This window comes from Labrus bergylta, chromosome 3 (genome assembly GCF_963930695.1).
Source record: "Labrus bergylta chromosome 3, fLabBer1.1, whole genome shotgun sequence".
In the NCBI taxonomy this organism is placed as follows: Eukaryota; Metazoa; Chordata; class Actinopteri; order Labriformes; family Labridae; genus Labrus; species Labrus bergylta.
This window is the reverse complement of record NC_089197.1, coordinates 35656311-35677378: the sequence shown is the minus strand read 5'-3', so window position 1 is coordinate 35677378 and position 21068 is coordinate 35656311. Positions and strand designations below refer to the sequence as shown.

Sequence of the window (21068 nt, the reverse complement as noted above, 5' to 3'; positions counted from 1 at the left end):
AAACAGTAACCAGAACACTTTCATATTAAAATCTAGACCCCAGGGTACAGAGTGGACCTTTTTTTAAAATCTAGACCCCAGGGTACAGAGTGGACCTTTTTAAAATCCAGACCCCAGAGGACAGAGTGGACCTTTTTAAAATCCAGACCCCAGAGTACAGAGTGGACCTTTTTTAAAATCTAGACCCCAGGGTACAGAGTGGACCTCCTTAAGTAGAAGAGTCCTCTTGTTCTTTGAAAATTTTACTTTATGACCTCGAGAAACAGACGAATATTGAATTCAGCTTTCACTTCTTCTTTCCATGATGTGTTATTAACTACAGCCAGCAACACACACACACACACACACACACACACACACTCTGACACCACACCCTGTCTGCAGTGACTAAACACACACACACACACACACACACACACACACACACACACACACACACACACACACACACACACACACACACACACACACACACACACACACACACACACACACACACACACACTGCGTCTTTCTTTTCCCCCCAAAGCACCATAAAGGGCGGGACACATGGAGGGTAGGTGGAGGTTCAGGTTTCCTGTTTCAGAAGTCTCCATGAGACAGACAGAGGGTGCCCTCTGTGTGCAGTCTGGTGTAACTACGCCTTAAAATAACAAGTCTGATATAAATGTTTGTGTGTGGGGGTGCACCAAAGTTCCTCCACAATCTGTCAGTAGTCAGTAGACAGTACGACCTGACTTGTGTACTGCACCAGGAGAAAATCCGGTATGGCATGATGGGCAATCTTAACAAAATGTTAAGCATCTGAATAGAATAGAATAGAATAGCAGCTCTGGCAGCCTTTTTTGGATTATCTTGCCCGATTGGACAGAGTTCCCAGACAGAACTGATTTTACTGCTCACCTCTCTTTAAACGTTTGTGTTAAGAAACATTGCGCTAGTGATGCATTGTAGCATAATGTCCTGCAATGGAAGCCCTGTTTTGTTTTTGTTAGTTTTTTCTGTCTGAATTTATTCTTTTTACTCCGTAAAACTTCCTGAAAATCTTTATAAAAACATGTTTTTAAAAAAAAGAAGACAGTAGACAGTACCTACTATCAGTGCTGTATAGTTTCAGTATATACTGTTCAGTATTCTGATATTTGTTCCTACTTCGTCTGATTCATCCAGTAAGGAAGTGGCGTCATTTACGTTACCCGAACCGGCCGCATCCACCCATTTTTTTTTTGTTTGTTTTTTGTTCAGCTTTATTCAAGAAGACTAATGCGCATACACAGTCAGTTAAACAAAAAACAATATCGCAATGTAAATCAAGTAAAAGACAGATTAAATAACTAAATAACATACAGTACATAAAGGAAAGTAGAAAGACAGTAATATAAAGAATATAAAATAAACCAATGAAGACGCAGACAAAAATAATCATTATTTAAATAGAGGGGGAAAGGTTTTATAATAATTCAAACATTTGTTAGATTTTCTGTTAAAATTAGAATGAGTGTTTTACATTTAACTTTGCACAGCATTGTGGGAGTTAAAATACAATTCATGTCCTGAAAGGATGCATCCGATCCATACTGCACAAAACCCGGAACTATCCATACTGAAATGTTCAGAATACTGAACGACCACGAGGGTTCAGACTACTGAATGACCACAAGGGTTCAGTCTACTGAATGACCACGAGGGTTCAGTCTACTGAACGACCACGAGGGTTCAGACTACTGAACGACCACGAGACTACTGAACGACCACAAGGGTTCAGTCTACTGAACGACCACGAGGGTTCAGACTACTGAAGGACCACGAGGGTTCAGACTACTGAAGGACCACGAGGGTTCAGACTACTGAACGACCACGAGGGTTCAGTCTGCTGAACGACCACGAGACTACTGAACGACCACGGGGGTTCAGACTACTGAACGACCACAAGGGTTCAGTCTACTAAACAACCACGAGGGTTCAGACTACTGAACGACCACGAGGGTTCAGTGTACTGAACGACCACGAGACTACTGAACGACCACGAGGGTTCAGACTACTGAACGACCACGAGACTACTGAACGATCACGAGGGTTCAGTCTACTGAACGACCACAAGGGTTCAGTCTACTAAACAACCACGAGGGTTCAGACTACTGAACGACCACGAGGGTTCAGTCTACTGAACGACCACGAGACTACTGAACGACCACGAGACTACTGAACGACCACGAGGGTTCAGTCTACTGAACGACCACGAGGGTTCAGACTACTGAACGACCACGAGGGTTCAGACTGCTGAACGACCACGAGGGTTCAGTCTACTGAACGACCACGAGGGTTCAGACTACTGAACGACCACGAGGGTTCAGTCTACTGAACGACCACGAGGGTTCAGTCTACGAACGACCACGAGACTACTGAACGACCACGAGGGTTCAGTCTACGAACGACCACGAGACTACTGAACGACCACGAGGGTTCAGACTACTGAACGACCACGAGACTACTGAACGACCATGAGGGTTCAGACTACTGAATGACCATGAGACTTCTGAACGACCACGAGGGTTCAGACTACTGAACGACCACGAGGGTTCAGACTACTGAAACTCCATACTGAACTGTGGCTCTTTGGAAAGGGCCTGTGTCTTTAAACTGTGTGTGTATCTATCCTAACATCCCTGTCCGGTTCTTCAGGAGACTCAGGATCCGTCAGCTGTTCTGTGGTTGGATGAAATCCAGAACGCCATCCTGAGAGCCAATCAGGGCACACAGGAGGCGCTACAGTGTGAGAGCTCCCACTCATTACATTCAAATACACGACACTATGTTTGTATATTCAAATATATATTTATTATTATATTTATAAAGTTCGATCATATGAATACTAAGAAAAGAGAGACAGGACACTCCATTGAAAACCACAGAATTCAACAATAATTACAATAAATCCAACTGAACGCTTGTCTGTCTCTCAGTTTCTCAGTCCATCCAGGCTGTCAACGAGGCCGTCGACTCAAGTGATCAGGCTCAGACTCTGCTGGCTCTGCGTAACCCGGCAACAGGACTGTACGGGGTCACCTCCGAGTGTGCACACACCTACCAGGACGACCTGTCGCAAATCAAAGAAAACAAGATGAGAGACGGTGAGGACAAACGTTTCTAATGACCTGTCTGTCTCTGATGACCTGTCTGTCTTTGACCTGTCTGTCTCTGATGGCCTGTCTGTCTCTGATGACATGTCTGTCTTTGACCTGTCTGTCTCTGATGACCTGTCTGTCTTTGACCTGTCTGTCTCTGACCTGTCTGTCTCTGATAACCTGTCTGTCTTTGACCTGTCTGTCTCTGACCTGTCTGTCTCTGATGACCTGTCTGTCTCTGACCTGTCTGTCTCTGATGACCTGTCTGTCTCTGACCTTGTCTGTCTCTGACCTGTCTGTCTCTGACCTGTCTGTCTTTGACCTGTCTGTCTCTGACCTGTCTGTCTCTGACCTTGTCTGTCTTTGACCTGTCTGTCTCTGACATGTCCGTCTCTGACCTTTCTCAGGTGATAACGGCAGTGAGTGGGTGAAGCATTGGGTGAAGGGAGGCCACAACTATTATTTTAACCTGAACAGCAGGGAGGGGACATGGGCGGAGCCTGAGGGCTTTGTCCAGAACAACACACAGCTCAACAAGGAGGACATCCAGGTTAGTCTCAGGGTAACGATAACACACTTTTATTTAATCAACCAGGCAATCACTCAACAGTCAGTAAACCACGCTTTCTGTCTTTTCAGTCAGTTGTCTCCGGGGTAACCACGGCATACAACCGAGAGCAGTTGTGGCTGGCCAATGAGAGTCTCATCACCAAGCTGCAGGCTCGTTGCCGTGGTTACATGATGAGAAAGAGTCTAAAGGAGCGGATGAACTTCCTGAACTCTCAGGACCCAGCTGTTACCTGCATACAGGTAAGCAATATCCATATACAGGTGGATAAACCTAGTAGTAAAGTAGACAGTTCTGTCTTTAACAGCTCACCTTTTAAGGGACAGTGCAGTATCTTTAAAAACAAAGTCCTCAGTCTTTAAAGGGACAGTCCTCAGTCTTTAAAGAGACAGTTCTGTGTCTTTACAGGGACAGTGCTGTGTCTTTACAGGGACATTCCTCAGTCTTTAAAGGGACAGTCCTCAGTCTTTATAGGGACAGTGCTGTGTCTTTAAAGGTTGTTTTGTATGATATTGTGGGTTTTTTGCCCTATTTTTCTTGCACTAAAGTAAATAATAATCATTCCTTGCCTTTCGATTGGGTCCTGGCGCCTTCTTTTTGCTCTGGCCCTAATTACAGGGATTAAATGACTCTTATCTGTAGCGATGTATGGTCGAGCTTCCATGCACTGCTGCTGGCCTCGCCTTAAAGTTTCCATGAAACAGAACTCTCAGAGTATCTAACTGTCCTGGGATAGCAGTAGTAAACACCCCTGAGTGCAGGGTGAGTCATACTGTTATTACGATGTAAAAACACTCAGATAATATTTTCTCTTTATTTATTTGGCAGATAAATGAAAATTTAACCCAAAAAACGCTGGATAAAAACCAGGAACATGTATTTTTCATTCCATGGAGACTTCACATCTCCTGTGGCTGATATACTTATTACAGAAGATTACCTCAACTACACACAACTGACCCATTGAACTGACCATGTGTGTGTCTCTGTGTGTGTGTATATATGTGTGTCTGTGTGTCTCTGTATCTCTGGGTGTGTCTTCAGGCTCACTGGAAAGGACACAAACAGAGGAAGAAGTTTAAAGATCGTAAACAGTATCTGAAAGATCACAGTGATGAGGCTGTGAAGGTAAATTCTTATAATCTGATTATTTTTATTAAAGGGGTCATATTATGCTTTTTCTGGTTTTATATGCTCTTTAGTGTGTTTTCCATGTGTCCTGTGCATGTTTAGGCACATCTATGTGCAAAAATTCAAAGTCAGCTGAAACGCGGCTTCTCCTACGTCCTCCTGTTAGCTGCAGCATTAGCTGCATGTAACGCTCAGTTCTAGCCCCCCTTGAAAATTTTTTGCCAGTGTGACGTCTTGTCAGTGTGACATCACTGATCTAAGCCCATTGGCTCGTTGTGGCAAGCCCTGCAGTTCATGTTGCACGCCTGTTAACTTCTGTAGCACGCCCACGATATGCGGTAGCACAGTAGTGCTGAGGTGCTAATGTTTTTGCTCCCTTCAGAGCTAAAGTGGCTGCATTCTGAGCGACTGACCAATTACGGCAGAGCTGACAAGCCGACCAATCAGATCAGACTTGGCACACGTGGGCACTTCAGAGCCTTAGAGAGAGAGTCAGAAGCGAGCCGGTGCATGGAGCGGTAGTACATGAAAACAGACACTTTTTTAGAACTTTCGCTATTGTGAACATACTTTAGTAGGTACATAGATTAAATATACAAACCTCAAAAGGGGCATAATATGACCTCTTTAATTATATTATAGTCTGTTGTATGGAGGATGTTTATACTCTGATAATTGTTGTGTCTCAGATTCAGGCCATGGTCCGGATGCACCAGGCTCGTAAGAAGTACAAAGACCGTCTGAAATACTTCCAGGATCACGTGAGTGTGAAACTTTTATTCAGTCCCAGATTCACTTTAAAGAAAACGAAAACAGAGAATTTTTATCTCATCAGAGGTGAAATGAAACCGTTCCACCTGAAATCTAATCAGTGCTTTAAATAATGGAGCATAAATCCTGCCTGACATTAACGGTGTCCTGAGGCTGTGATTCCCCGTCCCCGCTGTCTCAGAGACTGATGACTCATTTAATGCTCTGCCGTGTAGATTCCTCTGGTCCTGTTTCTAATGAACTCTATCGATCAGCTGATTGATTTTTATTTTTACTGCAGATCAATGACGTGGTAAAAATTCAGGCTTTTATCAGAGCCAACAAGGCCAGGGACGACTACAAGACGCTCAGTAAGTGACAACTGTCCCCATTGTGTCTTCAACTGTCCCCATCATGTCTTCAACTGTCCCCATTGTGTCTTCAACTGTCCCCAATGTGTCTTAAACTGTTCTCATTGTGTCTTCAACTGTCCACATTGTGTCTTCAATTGTCCCCATCATGTCTTCAACTGTCCACATTGTGTTTTAAACTGTGGTAGTAATATGATGTAAATACACAGAGAGAGAAAGAGAGGTAGTGATAGGAGCTCAAGGTGCCTATTCCCCCGGTAGTCTAAGCCTGACTGGTAGATGATACCAGGAGAGGGGTCTGATAGGTACCACGAGCAGGTTTGATAACTGAAAGCTCTACCTCCCATAGTACATTTAGAGACTGTAGGTACCACAAGCAGGTTTGATAACTGAAAGCTCTACCTCCCATAGTACATTTTAGAGACTGTAGGTACCACGAGCAGGCCTGATAACTGAAGACTCTACCTCCCATAGTACATTTAGAGTCTGTAGGTACCACGAGCAGGCCTGATAACTGAAGGCTCTACCTCCCATAGTACATTTAGAGACCGTAGGTACCACGAGCAGGCCTGATAACTGAAGGCTCTACCTCCCATAGTACATTTAGAGTCTGTAGGTACCACGAGCAGGCCTGATAACTGAAGGCTCTACCTCCCATAGTATATTTAGAGACCGGAGGTAGCACGACCAGGCCTGGTAACTGAAGGCTCTACCTCCCATAGTACCATAGTTACCAAGAGCTGTCCCAATCATGTCGACCATCATGACCTCATCATGTCAATTGTCCTTGTCATGTCTTTATCTGTCCCCATCATGTCCTTCAACTGTTCCCATGGCCCATAAAGTCTCTAAATGTCCTCATCATGTCTCTAAATTGTCCTGGTTAAATTATCTTAATGTCCTGTTTATGTATCTTATGTCTCGGCCATGCCTCTAAATGAGCTCATAAAGTCTCTAAATGTCCTCATCATCTACTCCATCATGTCTCTTAATGTCCCCATCATGTCCTTAATTGTCCTCATCTTGTCTCTTGTCATCTCAAATTGTCTGTAAATGTCATCATGTGTTTAAAAGTTCTTAGATGTTTGTTAATTTCTTAAATCAAACTGTCTTTGATCATCCAGTAAGTGCGGAGGACCCTCCGATGGCGGTGGTAAGAAAATTCGTCCACCTGTTGGACCACAGCGATCAGGACTTCCAGGAGGAGCTAGAGCTGATGCGTCTCCGTGAGGAGGTAGTGACCAATATCCGGTCCAACCAGCAGCTGGAGAATGACCTGAACCTGATGGACATTAAGATCGGGCTGCTGGTGAAGAATAAAATCACACTGCAGGAAGTCGTGTCCCACAGCAATAAGCTGACAAAGAAGAACAAGGGACAGCTGTCCAACATGATGATGATGAACAAGCAGAGAGGAGGCCTGAAGGCGCTCAGCAAGGAGAAGAGGCTCAAACTGGAAGCTTATCAGTATCTCTTCTACCTGTTACAGGTAACATAACACCAGCACCCTATGGAGTCAGAACAGGGACTCTATGGAGTCAGAACTGGGACTCTATGGAGTCAGAACACGGAATCTATGGAGTTAGAACATGGACTCTGAGGAGTCAGAACAGAGACTCTTTGGAGTCAGAACAGGGACTCTATGGAGTCAGAACAGATACTGTCAGAACAGGGACTGTATGGAGTCAGAACATGGACTCTATAGAGTCAGAACAGGGACTCTATGGAGTCAGAACAGATCCTGTCAAGAGGGAGACTATGGAGTCAGAACAGAGACTCTATGGAGTCAGAACAGATCCTGTCAAGAGGGACACTATGGAGTCAGAACAGGGACACTATGGAGTCAGAACAGGGACTCTTCAGAGTCAGAACACGGACTCTAAGGAGTCAGAACTGGGACTCTATGGAGTCAGAACATGGACTCTGAGGAGTCAGAACAGAGACTCTTTGGAGTAAGAACAGGGACACTATGGAGTCAGAACACGGACTCTTCAGAGTCAGAACAGGGACTCTTTGGAGTCAGAACAGATACTGTCAGAACAGGGACTCTATGGAGTCAGAACAGATACTGTCAGAACAGGGACTGTATGGAGTCAGAACATGGACTCTATAGAGTCAGAACAGGGACTCTATGGAGTCAGAACAGATCCTGTCAAGAGGGAGACTATGGAGTCAGAACAGATCCTGTCAAGAGGGACACTATGGAGTCAGAACAGGGACACTATGGAGTCAGAACAGGGACTCTTCAGAGTCAGAACACGGACTCTAAGGAGTCAGAACTGGGACTCTATGGAGTCAGAACATGGACTCTGAGGAGTCAGAACAGAGACTCTTTGGAGTCAGAACAGGGACTCTTTGGAGTAAAAACAGGGACACTATGGAGTCAGAACAGGGACTCTATGGAGTCAGAACATGGATAATATGGAGTCAGAACAGATACTGTCAGAACAGGGACTCTATGGAGTCAGAACATGGACAATATGGAGTCAGAAAAGATACTGTCAGAACAGGGACTCTATGGAGTCAGAACAGATACTGTCAGAACAGGGACTCTATGGAGTCATAACAGGGACTCTATGGAGTCATAACAGATACTGTCAGAACAGGGACTCTGTGGAGTCAGAACAGATACTGTCAGAACAGGGACTCTATGGAGTCAGAACATGGACTCTATAGAGTCAGAACAGGGACTCTATAGAGTCAGAACAGGGACACTATGGAGTCAGAACAGATCCTGTCAAGAGGGACACTATGGAGTCAGAACAGAGACTCTATGGAGTCAGAACAGAGACTCTATGGAGTCAGAACAGAGACTCTTTGGAGTCAGAACAGGGACACTATGGAGTCAGAACAGGGACTCTATGGAGTCAGAACATGGACAATATGGAGTCAGAACAGATACTGTCAGAACAGGGACTCTATGGAGTCAGAACAGGGAGACTATGGAGTCAGAACAGATACTGTCAGAACAGGGACTCTATGGAGTCAGAACAGATACTGTCAGAACAGGGACTCTATGGAGTCAGAACAGGGACTCTATGGAGTCAGAACATGGACACTATGGAGTCAGAACAGATACTGTCAGAACAGGGACTGTATGGTGTCAGAACATGGACACTATGGAGTCAGAACAGATACTGTCAGAACAGGGACTCTATGGAGTCAGAACAGGGACTCTATGGAGTCAGAACATGGACAATATGGAGTCAGAACAGATACTGTCAGAACAGGGACTCTATGGAGTCAGAACATGGACAATATGGAGTCAGAAAAGACACTGTCAGAACAGGGACTCTATGGAGTCAGAACAGATACTGTCAGAACAGGGACTGTATGGAGTCAGAACATGGACACTATGGAGTCAGAACAGATACTGTCAGAACAGGGACTGTATGGAGTCAGAACAGGGACTCTATGGAGTCAGAACAGATACTGTCAGAACAGGGACTCTATGGAGTCAGAACAGATCCTGTCAAGAGGGACACTATGGAGTCAGAACAGAGACTCTATGGAGTCAGAACAGATCCTGTCAAGAGGGACAGGGACTGTATGGAGTCAGAACAGGGACCGTATGGAGTCAGAACAGGGACTCTTAAGGAGTCAGAACAGGGATTGTATGGAGTCAGAACAGAGACTCTATGGAGTCAGAACATGGACTCTAAGGAGTCAGAACAGGGACTGTATGGAGTCAGAACAGAGACTCTATGGAGTCAGAACAGATCCTGTCAAGAGGGACAGGGACTGTATGGAGTCAGAACAGGGACCGTATGGAGTCAGAACAGGGACTCTTAAGGAGTCAGAACAGGGATTGTATGGAGTCAGAACAGAGACTCTATGGAGTCAGAACATGGACTCTAAGGAGTCAGAACAGGGACTGTATGGAGTCAGAACAGAGACTCTATGGAGTCAGAACATTGACTCTAAGGAGTCAGAACAGAGACTGTATGGAGTCAGAACATGGACTTTATGGAGTTAGAACAGAGACTTTATGGAGTCAGAACAGGGACTCTATGGAGTCAGAACATGGACAATATGGAGTCAGAAAAGACACTGTCAGAACAGGGACTCTATGGAGTCAGAACAGATACTGTTAGAACAGGGACTGTATGGAGTCAGAACAGAGACTCTATGGAGTCAGAACAGGGACTCACATTTCTCGACTGATCTTTTCTTCTAAATGCTGAACAACAGAATCAGAGATGAAGACACTGCTGGTGTCTAAGAGTGATTATTTTTCCTTTAAGATATAACACTAGAATTCAATAATTGATCATACAAATTCCTTCTTCCTGTAGACCAACCCCACGTATCTGGCCAAGCTCATCTTCCAGATGCCGCAGAATAAATCCACCAAGTTTATGGACTCTGTGATCTTCACGCTGTATAACTACGCCTCCAACCAGAGAGAGGAGTATTTGCTGCTCAAGCTGTTTAAGACCGCCCTGCAGGAGGAGATCAAGTGAGAAACAGGCTCCAATCATTTATAATGTCATCAGTAATCAGCTGAGGCCGGGGTAACATCTTTCACTTCTGTCCAAAGGTCAAAGGTGGACCAGATGAAGGAAATCGTCACAGGTAACCCCACCGTCATTAAGATGGTGGTGAGTTTCCACCGAGGAGCTAGAGGACAGAATGCTCTCAGACAGATCCTCGCTCCTGTTGTCAAGGAGATCATGGACGACAAAACGCTGAACATTAAGACGGACCCGGTGGACATTTACAAGAGCTGGGTGAACCAGATGGAGACGCAGACCGGAGAGGCCAGGTGAGTTCAGATTTACCTGCTCTGTACGAGATCTTCTCCTCTTCTTTGTTTTCATGAACTCCTCAGACATGATTTTTTTCAACAGTCAGATGTGTGTCAGGACAGGAATTATTAAACATCATTGAACTGATACGTCATTTTGACCTGTCTCACCTGGTGTTTGTGACCTGTCTCACCTGGTATTTGTTACCTGTCTCACCTGGTATTTGTTACCTGTCTCACCTGGTATTTGTTACCTGTCTCACCTGGTATTTGTGACCTGTCTCACCTGGTGTTTGTGACCTGTCTCACCTGGTGTTTGTTACCTGTCTCACCTGGTGTTTGTGACCTGTCTCACCTGGTGTTTGTTACCTGTCTCACCTGGTGTTTGTGACCTGTCTCACCTAGTGTTTGTTACCTATCTCACCTGGTATTTGTTACCTGTCTCACCTGGTATTTGTGACCTGTCTCACCTGGTCTTTGTGACCTGTCTCACCTGTTCTTTATGACCTGTCTCACTTGGTATTTGTGACCTGTCTCACCTGGTCTTCATCCTCTTTTCTTTAGTAAGCTACCGTATGACGTAACACCTGAGCAGGCGATGACCCACGAGGAGGTGAGGACCCGACTGGAAGCGTCCATCAAGAACATGAAGACAATTACAGACAAGTTCCTGTCCGCCATCATCATTTCTGTAGACAAAATCCCGTAAGTCCTCCAATCACAGCCTGTATGTCTGTCTGACTGGGAGAGACAGACAGACAGACAGACAGACAGACACACTCACACACACACACACACACACACACACACACACACACACACACAGACACACTGACACACACACACTCACACACACACACACACACAGAGGTGAAATGCTGTCAGTTTTTGTCTTTCAGGTACGGGATGCGTTTCGTCTCGAAGGTTTTGAAGGATTCTCTTCATGAGAAGTTTCCAGATGCTACAGAGGACGAGCTGCTGAAGGTCTGGATGTTTGTGGATTGGTCTTATGAAACCAGCAATCTTCAGTGTAAACACTAACCCCCACTAAGCACCTTGACTTAACCCTAACCTGAGCATGCAGACACTGAGAGGATGTCAGAACAGCTGAGCTCAGATTCAGATTGAAATAGATTCAGACATGTTGGACGTCCTTGTCCCTCTGAAGACACTTTACAGTCAAACTCAGAGAACCGCTCCTTTAATGCTCTGCTTCTCTGGGGTCGGGTATCCTTTATGGTTTTTAGATAGCGGTGCTCAATAGATGATTTTCAAACAAGAAGACCTCTTTAAATTCTGATGAGCTTGTAGCTGAATGTGACAGAGAGCATCTCTTTTCTTTGTTTGATAATTTAAAGAGATTTTACTTATTTCAAAACTTCAACTGCTCATGAGCATAAAATCATTCTAAGAGCTCATACCAGATGTTCTGATAAGCCGGTGTGTGTACTCGTATGTTTCCTTCTCTTTAGCAGCTTTAGCAGCGCTTTAGGAGTGCCTTATCAGCGCCTTAGCAGCCCTTTAGCAGAGCCGTAGGAGCGCTTCAGCAGCGCTTTAGGAGCGCCTTAGCAGCGCTGTAGGAGCGCTTTAGCAGCGTCTTAGCAGCGCCTTAGCAGCGACGTAGGAGCGACGTAGGAGCGACGTAGGAGCGACGTAGGAGCGCTTTAGCAGCATTTTAGCAACACTGTAGGGAGTTTCATCACTTTCAGCCGCCTCTTTGACCACCAATCCCTCACCACAGCCCGCTTACTTTGATCATCTTGATCTTTTTCATGCTCTGTTTCTTAAACTGTCTTTTCTTGTTCTCTTTCTGTTCTTCCTTGTTTCTCTCTGTCCAATCAGCTGCAGCCTCTCTGTCAGCGCGCCGTCCTTCTCTGTCTACTGACATAAAGGCGAGTCACGCCGCTCTTCATCCTCTCCTCCTCTTCCTCCACAACCTGCCGAGTTCCAGAGCTTCTCCTCCTGCAGCAAAAACACATTCATGAAAACTCTTCTCCAGAAGACGTGTGAATGATGTTTGTATTGTTTGATTATGAAAGCACAGAATCACCCTTTAATGTAAACTGGCTCGCTGATATTCCTTCAGATCGTGGGGAACCTGCTCTATTATCGCTATATGAACCCTGCCATCGTGGCGCCCGACGCCTTCGACATCATTGAAGTTTCGGCAGGCGGTCAGCTGACCACCGAACAGAGAAGAAATCTGGGCTCAGTCGCTAAGATGCTGCAGCATGCCGCCTCCAACAAGATGTTTTTGGGAGACAACGCACACCTGAACCCCATCAACGAGTACCTGAGCGCCTCCTACCTGAAGTTCAGGTGAGACGACCTTCAAGTGATCAAACAGGAAGTTCAAGAGAGATATTTTAATGACCAGTCCAACTCCCCGTCTTCATCGTCTCCATCTTGTTTATCTCAGGCGGTTCTTCCTGGCAGCATGTGACGTCCCGTCCCTGGAGGAGAAGTTTAACGTGGATCAATACTCCGACCTCGTCACCGTCACCAAACCCGTCATCTACATCTCCATTGGAGAAATCATCAACACTCACACGGTCTGACATGTGATCATTTTAATTATCAATAATTCAAACTCTATATCTATACTCATCATGACAACATGTTTTTAGTCTCTATATTCAGACTGACTCTCTTCTCTACACACTCTATATCTGTACTCATCATGACAACATGTTTTTAGTCTCTATAGTCAGACTGCCTCTCTGCTCTACAAACTCTATATCTATATTCATCATGACAACATGTTTTAGTCTCTATATTCAGACTGACTCTGCTCTACAAACTCTATATCTATACTCATCATGACAACATGTTTTTAGTCTCTATATTCAGACTGACTCTCTGCTCTACAAACTATATCTATACTCATCTTGACAACATGTTTTTAGTCTCTATATTTAATATATGTGAACATATATTTCCACATTATTTGAAATATTTTCTCTCTGGCGTTTCGTGTAGCTGCTGTTGGATCATCAGGACGCCATAGCTCCAGAACACAACGACCCGGTTCACGAGCTGCTGGAGGACCTGGGCGAGGTTCCCACAGTCGAGTCTCTGATTGGTAGGTCGGACAAGTATTAACTTTAATGTTAAAACTAAATAAATGCATATGGTTGTGTTTATTGTTTGAACGGATTTATTGAAATGGTACAAAAAGGTCCGATATCTTAACTACAGCGACTTTAAATGTAGTCCGAGATCAACTTGTCGAAGGCCTTTGATTCGTTATTTATCTAACAGAAAAACTTCAGATATATAGACTTTATTTGTACCTGTAGGTAGATTTGTTTGCAGCCAGTAAGATGGACATCCATCATGACACACAGATAACAAGACAAATGCAACAATGAACAACACATAAAAAAGGAGACCTGTTGCTGCTACTTTCATGCCCCTGATTGATTACAGAGATGTTTTATATAGGCATGCATCATCTCAGTGCCTAAAATCTTTGGATACTGTCTATCATGGTGCGTTGAGATTTATAACTAATCTCAGGGCTCTGACTCATCATTCTACTCTGTATAATTGAGTCTGCTGGCCTGCATTGTCTCAGCGTAGACTAACTCATTAGCATGTCCTTATTTATAAGGCTTTACTGAACCTGCTTCCCCTCAAACATGTGTAAGTGTACTCATGTGAAGTGCTGTTAGCCACATTCTCTGTGACTCAGTCACAAACCTATTGTTGTTATCTGTTCAAAAGAAGTGTCAGGTTCTCTGCTGGTTTAAAAGTAGATTGGAGGTGCTGGAGGAAGATGCTTTAGATGCTTTGAAGAATGACTTTCTGCTCTGTGACTCAGGATCTGTTGATCTGTGTTTAATGTCTCAGTCAGGACTCTCTTATACATGAGATTCTTCATCTCAAAGACCTTCTCCTGAGAGTCTGTTTCTGATAGTTTTTCTGAAATGTCTCAGATTGAAGTGTTTAAACCAGCTGTGATTTACTCTCATAAAGTCATTATAAACTTGGATCACCTGTCTGATTTTTACCTGTGTGTATCTGTCCAGGTGAGAATCCTCTTCCTCCCAACGATCCAAACAAAGAGCTGATGGGAAAAACCGAAGTTTCCCTCACACTCACCAACAAGTTTGATGTTCCTGGTGAGGCCAACGTTGAGACGGACGCCAAGACGCTTCTGCTCAAGTCAGTTTGAATGGAGAATAATTCCATGTGAAAACAAGGCGTATGTCTTCTTTATTATTTTAATCATTTTAATTACATTTTTGTCTTCAGCACAAAGAGGCTCATCGTGGATGTGATCCGCTTCCAACCTGGAGAGACTCTGACCGAGATCCTGGACTCCAGTGCGAGCACCGAACAGGTCAAAACTAGATTTAATGAAACTTGACTGACAAATGAGAGTCAATCAGAGAGAGACACCAGACCAGAGACCAGACTCTAGAGACCAGACCAGACCAGACCAGACCAGAGTCAGAGACCAAAGTCAGAGACCAGAGTCAGAGACCAGAGACCAGACCAAAGTCAGAGACCGGAGTCAGAGACCAGAGACTAGAGACCAGACCAAAGTCAGAGACCAGAGACCAGAGTCAGAGACCAGACCAAAGTCAGAGACCAGAGACCAGAGTCAGAGACCAGATCAAAGTCAGAGACCAGAGGCCAAACCAAAGTCAGAGACCAGACTCCAGAGACCAGACTCCAGAGACCAGAGACCAGACTCCAGAGACCAGACTCCAGAGACCAGAGTCAGAGACCACACCAAAGTCAGAGACCAGAGTCAGATACCACAGTCAGAGACCAGAGTCGGATACCACAGTCAGAGACCAGAGGCCAAACCAAAGTCAGAGACAAGACTCCAGAGACCAGACCAAAGTCAGAGACCAGAGTCAGGTACCAAGTCAGAGACCAGAGACCTAGAGTCAGAGACCAGACCAAAGTCAGAGACCAGAGTCAGATACCACAGTCAGAGACCAGAGACCAAATCTAAATCAGAGACCAGAGACCAGAGTCAGAGACCAGACACCAGAGACCAGAGACCAGACTAAAGTCAGAGACCAGAGACCAGACCAAAGTCAGAGACCAAGGTCAGAGATGAGACCAAAGTCAGAGACCAGAGACCAGAGTCAGAGACTAGAGACTAGAGACTAGAGACTAGAGACTAGAGACTAGAGACTAGAGACCAGACCAGAGTCAGATACCAGAGCCACAGCCAGAGACCAGAGCCAGAGACCAGAGCCAGAGACCAGAGTCAGAGACCAGACTCCAGAGACCAGAGACATCTTGTTTTGTTTACAAACAGGAAGCAGAGTACCAGAGGGCGATGCAGAGGAGGGCCATCAGAGACGCGAAGACTCCCGAGAAGATGAAGCAGGTGAATCCGGTAGTGGACGACAGTCTGACCCTCCAGGGAAAGAAAGACAAGATCCGGAGCAACCTGCAGAGACTGGCCGAGCTGGGAAAAGTCCACCCCCAGAACCGCTACCAGGACCTAATCAACGACATCGCTAAGGTCAGAAATCCCTGGTTCCTGTCTGAGGCCATGTTTACATGAGACTGAGTCCTTTTTTCTGAGTGTTTTCAAAAAGTGTCTGCATTCAGGCATCTTGATAACAACCACTTGAAAGCCGCTCACACCACTATCAAGGGTGTACTAAACATGCCAGGCCAATGGTTGGTGCTGTGACTTTGTAATGAAACAAGACATGCATGCTGGTTTACTCTTCCTTCTACAGAGCGGTGAGGTGTTAACATGACTCATCACCTTTAGGCTGCCCCTCATCAGCGTGTTGGTGGGTTCAGGACCCTTACAGAGCGGTGAGGTGTTAACATGACTCATCACCTTTAGGCTGCCCCTCATCAGTGTGTTGGTAGGTTCAGGACCCTTACAGAGCGGTGTGGTGTTAACATGACTCATCACCTTTAGGCTGCCCCTCATCAGTGTGTTGGTGGGTTCAGGACCCTTACAGAGCGGTGTGGTGTTAACATGACTCATCACCTTTAGGCTGCCCCTCATCAGCGTGTTGGTGGGTTCAGGACCCTTACAGAGCGGTGTGGTGTTAACATGACTCATCACCTTTAAGCTTCCCCTCATCAGCGTGTTGGTGGGTTCAGGACTTCTACAGAGCGGTGAGGTGTTAACATGACTCATCACCTTTAAGCTTCCCCTCATCAGCGTGTTGGTGGGTTCAGGACTTCTACAGAGCGGTGAGGTGTTAACATGACTCATCACCTTTAAGCTTCCCCTGATCAGCATGTTGGTGGGTTCAGGACTTCTACAGAGCGGTGAGGTGTTAACATGACTCATCACCTTTAAGCTTCCCCTCATCAGCGTGTTGGTGGGTTCAGGATCAGTAAAGCATCTCTGCCTGACAGTGACTCTGTCGATCCATTTAACAGAGTGAGTGGCACAAACAGTACTCAGGAGTCGGCCATTGTTGTTGTAGTCCACCTACTCACTCATGGTAATTGACTAGAGCTGTACTGAGCATGTGGAAAAAGTCTCTTTTTTCAGATTATCTACGTTATCAGATTACACGACGACGGAAACACTGTCGTTTTTAATAGTTTTTGTTTTCAGTTTTCGTGTAAACGAACAAAACACAGCGAGACGTTCCCGTATACAGCTGAAATCATGGTCGTGTAAACGTGACCTGAGAGGACAAATCAACAGGAGGTTCAAAACTGAAGTTCAAATGTTTGCATAGAATCTAACAGTTTCCTCACTTTGATGCCTTATTGTGTTTCAGGACATCAGAAATCAGAGACGTTACCGTCAGCGGCGGAAAGCCGAGCTGGTCCGGCTCCAGCAGACAAATGCTGCCCTCAACTCAAAAACCAACTTCTTCAACGTTCAAATCGACTCCTACAACCAGTATATCAAAACCTGCATGGACAACCTGGCCAGCAAGGGCAAGTACGTGAGACAACCTTGTGGATGTTGAGGACTCCTGTAAATAGTTTCTTGAAAACATTGTACAGCACTTTGGTCAGCTGTCTTTAAATGTGATTTATAAAATAAGGTGACTCTTTACTCAGCAGCCTCTACCATCAGGGTGTGAATGTGTGTGAATGGATGAGTTAATACTGATGGACTCTTTACTCAGCGGCCTCTACCATCAACGTGTGAATGTGTGTGAATGGATGAGTTAATACTGATGGACTCTTTACACAGCAGCCTCTACCATCAGTGTGTGAATGTGTAGGTGTGACCTGCACTGTAAAAGCACTTCATTTAAAGCAGTCCATTTACCATTTAGCCTAAACAAACGACCTGCGAAACCCAAACACCCACTGGGGTCCTGATTGCTGTGTTGCTGTGTTGCCATACTGTACACTGTGTGTGTGTGTGTGTGTGTGTCCTCAGGTTGTCAAAGAAACCCGACAACAAGGCGAAGAAGAGTAAACAGGTGTCTCAGAAGTACACGGCCTCTCGGCTGCACGAGAAAGGCGTCCTGATCGCCATCGAAGACCTGCAGCCCAACCAGTGAGTTACTGTTATTATTATTATTATGATTATTATTTATAGCCTCACTCTGGCAGGTGCAGGAAATGGTGAAATAAAGTTTAGCACTTGATAGATTTATACATATATTTACATATAGTTTATATGTTATCACATTTACAAATGTTTGGGCCTATTGAGAAGAGGGGTCATCATATGGGGGGTTTGTCCAGCAGAGAGCGCTCTGGCTCCATACTCTACACTCAGCACTGTGTGCAGCACATAAAGCAGAGCATCACTCATCAGTCTCAGAGATAAAGTAGGAGTCTGATACAGGTGAGGAAAGTGAGGTCAGGAAAGGTGAGCCGAGGTGAGGAAGGCAAGGTCAGGAAAGGTGAGGTCAGGAAAGGTGAGCCGAGGTGAGGAAGGCAAGGTCAGGAAAGGTGAGGTCAGGAAAGGTGAGGTGAGGTGAGGTCAATGTTTCCTGTTTGACTCAGCGTTTGAAGATTTATTTATTATTATTTATTATATATTTATTTATTTGTTAGGGACAGTGCATATTAATGAACAGCTGTAACAATTACAGCTGTAAAAATGCCAGATTATAGCAGAAGTGCTAGTTTCCATATGTTGTCCCTAGGCAGGTAACAGAGAAAGACAAATTACAAATAAAATACAAATACAAAGGCACAAGTGACATAAGACAATAATAGAGGTTAAAGGTTGAAAGTGGTCACAGACTTGGTTTTCTTTTATCCACTGTTTGAGGTGTGTTTTGAAGGTTGCATATGTGTAAGTCTCTTATTGTGAGTGGGAGAATATTCCAATATTTAGTTCCTTTGACTGACAGAACAGTTTGTCTGAATGTAGTGTGTCTGTATGGGACCTCACAGTCTCCTCGGGCTGTGGCCCTGGTGCTGATCCCACTGGCAGACTTCAGCTTTATAACGTCCTTCAAAGGAGGAGGAGCAAGTCCGTGCAAAATTTTATATATAAAACATGCATTTTTAAAATGAACAAAATTATGAAAATGTAGCAAATTATGTTTATCTAAAACAGTGCAATGGTGAAACGAAAATGGCTTTTTGTCAAAGATTTTTATGGCCTTTTTAAAAAAGAGATTGTATTGGTTTAAATGTTGTGCCAGCAGAAAGTGACCATGTGGTTATACAGTATTCAATATGTGAAAAAGTCATCGAGTGTAAAAACATTCGAGCAGCATTGACAGTTATTAAGGATCTTACCTGTCTAAAATTGTTTATATTAAAATTTACCGTCTTTGTTAATTGTTTGATGTGTTTTTTAAATGTTAATGTTGGGTCCAATGTTAGGCCTAAATATTTAAACTCATTAGCTAGGGTTAGGGTTAGACTAAGCTCTACACCTTCCAGGTAAACGTCGGACTGCTGAAGGCTGGTTGGCTGTTTAGTGAACATCATGCAGACTGTTTTCTTTGCGTTTAATTGAAGACATGAATCTTTGACCCAGCTTTGCACTTGAGTCATGGCTGGTTTTATCTTATTCTGACAGAATCGGTTCTGCTGCATCTGAACCAGTCTCCACGATTTAATCCAAGCACAATCACGATCACAAAGATTCACCAACTGATTGAACATTTGTCATCCCTGCTCCCAGCATCCCGCTGTATTTTCTGTTTTACTGATCGTGATGCATCAAATTGCTGGCCGCACTTTGGCCTTTTGATTGACACCTCATTTGGCCAATCAAGACCTTCCATTAACTGTCTCTCCTCCCCCCCCCAGCCTTTAATATCCAATGAGAGCCTGAGTTGACAGGAGGTGCCGCCCCCTGTTCTGACAGCCAATTACAGGCGACTGTTCTGATTACTGACATTTGTCCTTCAAATATTCAGTTTATAAAAACTGTATTTTTATTTTTTTTATTTCTGACTGTTGAAGAACTTTGTAACTCTCATCTCACTTGATGAATGAAATTCATATTTTTTCTCTTTTGCAGGTTTAAAAACGTGATTTTTGAGATTTCGCCGTCAGAGGCTGTGGGAGTGTTCGATGTGAAGGCCAAGCTGATGGGCGTCCACCTGGAGACGCTGCAGCTGGAGTATCAGGTACCATGTTATTTCTATGAATATGATTTGATTCTAGAGGCTGAGAGTGCTGTCAGAGCTGTCTCTATGAATAAATACATGATGTATAAATGAGTCTGACTTCCTGTTTCCTGTGATTCAGGACCTCCTGCAGCTGCAGTACGAAGGCGTTGCTGTGATGAAGCTCTTCGATCGAGCGACCATCAACGTCAACCTGCTCATTTTTCTGCTCAACAAAAAGTTTTATGGCAAATAAAGAAGAAAAGGTGCTTCATGTGTAACGCATTAAGTCATATTAGTACGTGTGATAAAGTCCTGAACATGTTCTGCACTTCTCCTTCTATGCAAACCTCTTTAGTGCTGTTTCTTAAAGGAGCAGAGAACAGCTGATTCTTCTTCTGTCTGTAGCTTCTCAACATCTCATGAGCTCCAACATAAACACATGCTGCACCAACTTCCTGTTTGGTGTCTTTCTTCATCATTTCTCTGATCCAGCTGAAAGTAGATTATTCATGTTTTTATTAAATATAACAATAAATACAATCTTCATAAACGTCTCAACATCTGTAAACATCAATTATTAATTAATTATCTCTCCCCACCCCTCCCCTCCCCCACCCTTTCATGCTATGGATCCAGTCTCTGGGTTAACTGGTTAGGTTTCATGTTTACAGTCTATGGGTACTGGGTTAACTGGTTAGGTTTCATGTTTACAGTCTATGGGTACTGGGTTAACTGGTTAGGTTTCATGTTTACAGTCTATGGGTACTGGTTTATTTAAGATCCTAAGTAAAGAGTACTAAATTGCGTGTTCACCCCAAAAATTGCACATTTGGTTAGTGGGCGTTTTGCGGGTGATCTACTAAGAAATTTGCGTAAATGACAACA

At 44.5% G+C, this 21068-nt stretch overlaps 1 protein-coding gene across 3 annotated transcripts in view; it reads left to right on the top strand.

Annotated features, from left to right (window-relative positions):
- iqgap1 (IQ motif containing GTPase activating protein 1) overlaps positions 1-20737 on the top strand; it is a 38742-nt gene extending 18005 nt beyond the window's left edge. For all 3 annotated transcript variants that reach the window (XM_020641412.3, XM_020641411.3, XM_020641410.3), the window contains exons 16-37: positions 2683-2773; positions 2964-3131; positions 3533-3675; positions 3765-3935; positions 4738-4821; positions 5514-5585; positions 5876-5945; positions 7070-7434; positions 10241-10404; positions 10486-10710; positions 11257-11397; positions 11592-11676; positions 12779-13011; positions 13112-13244; positions 13672-13774; positions 14724-14859; positions 14950-15037; positions 15974-16183; positions 17421-17587; positions 18038-18157; positions 20093-20201; positions 20323-20737. In XM_020641412.3, coding sequence (XP_020497068.1) covers positions 2683-2773; positions 2964-3131; positions 3533-3675; positions 3765-3935; positions 4738-4821; positions 5514-5585; positions 5876-5945; positions 7070-7434; positions 10241-10404; positions 10486-10710; positions 11257-11397; positions 11592-11676; positions 12779-13011; positions 13112-13244; positions 13672-13774; positions 14724-14859; positions 14950-15037; positions 15974-16183; positions 17421-17587; positions 18038-18157; positions 20093-20201; positions 20323-20436 — 3192 coding nt within the window. In that variant the 3' untranslated portion in view covers positions 20437-20737. The remainder of the gene's footprint in view (positions 1-2682; positions 2774-2963; positions 3132-3532; positions 3676-3764; positions 3936-4737; positions 4822-5513; positions 5586-5875; positions 5946-7069; positions 7435-10240; positions 10405-10485; positions 10711-11256; positions 11398-11591; positions 11677-12778; positions 13012-13111; positions 13245-13671; positions 13775-14723; positions 14860-14949; positions 15038-15973; positions 16184-17420; positions 17588-18037; positions 18158-20092; positions 20202-20322) is intronic.
- The last annotated feature ends 331 nt before the right edge of the window (positions 20738-21068 follow it).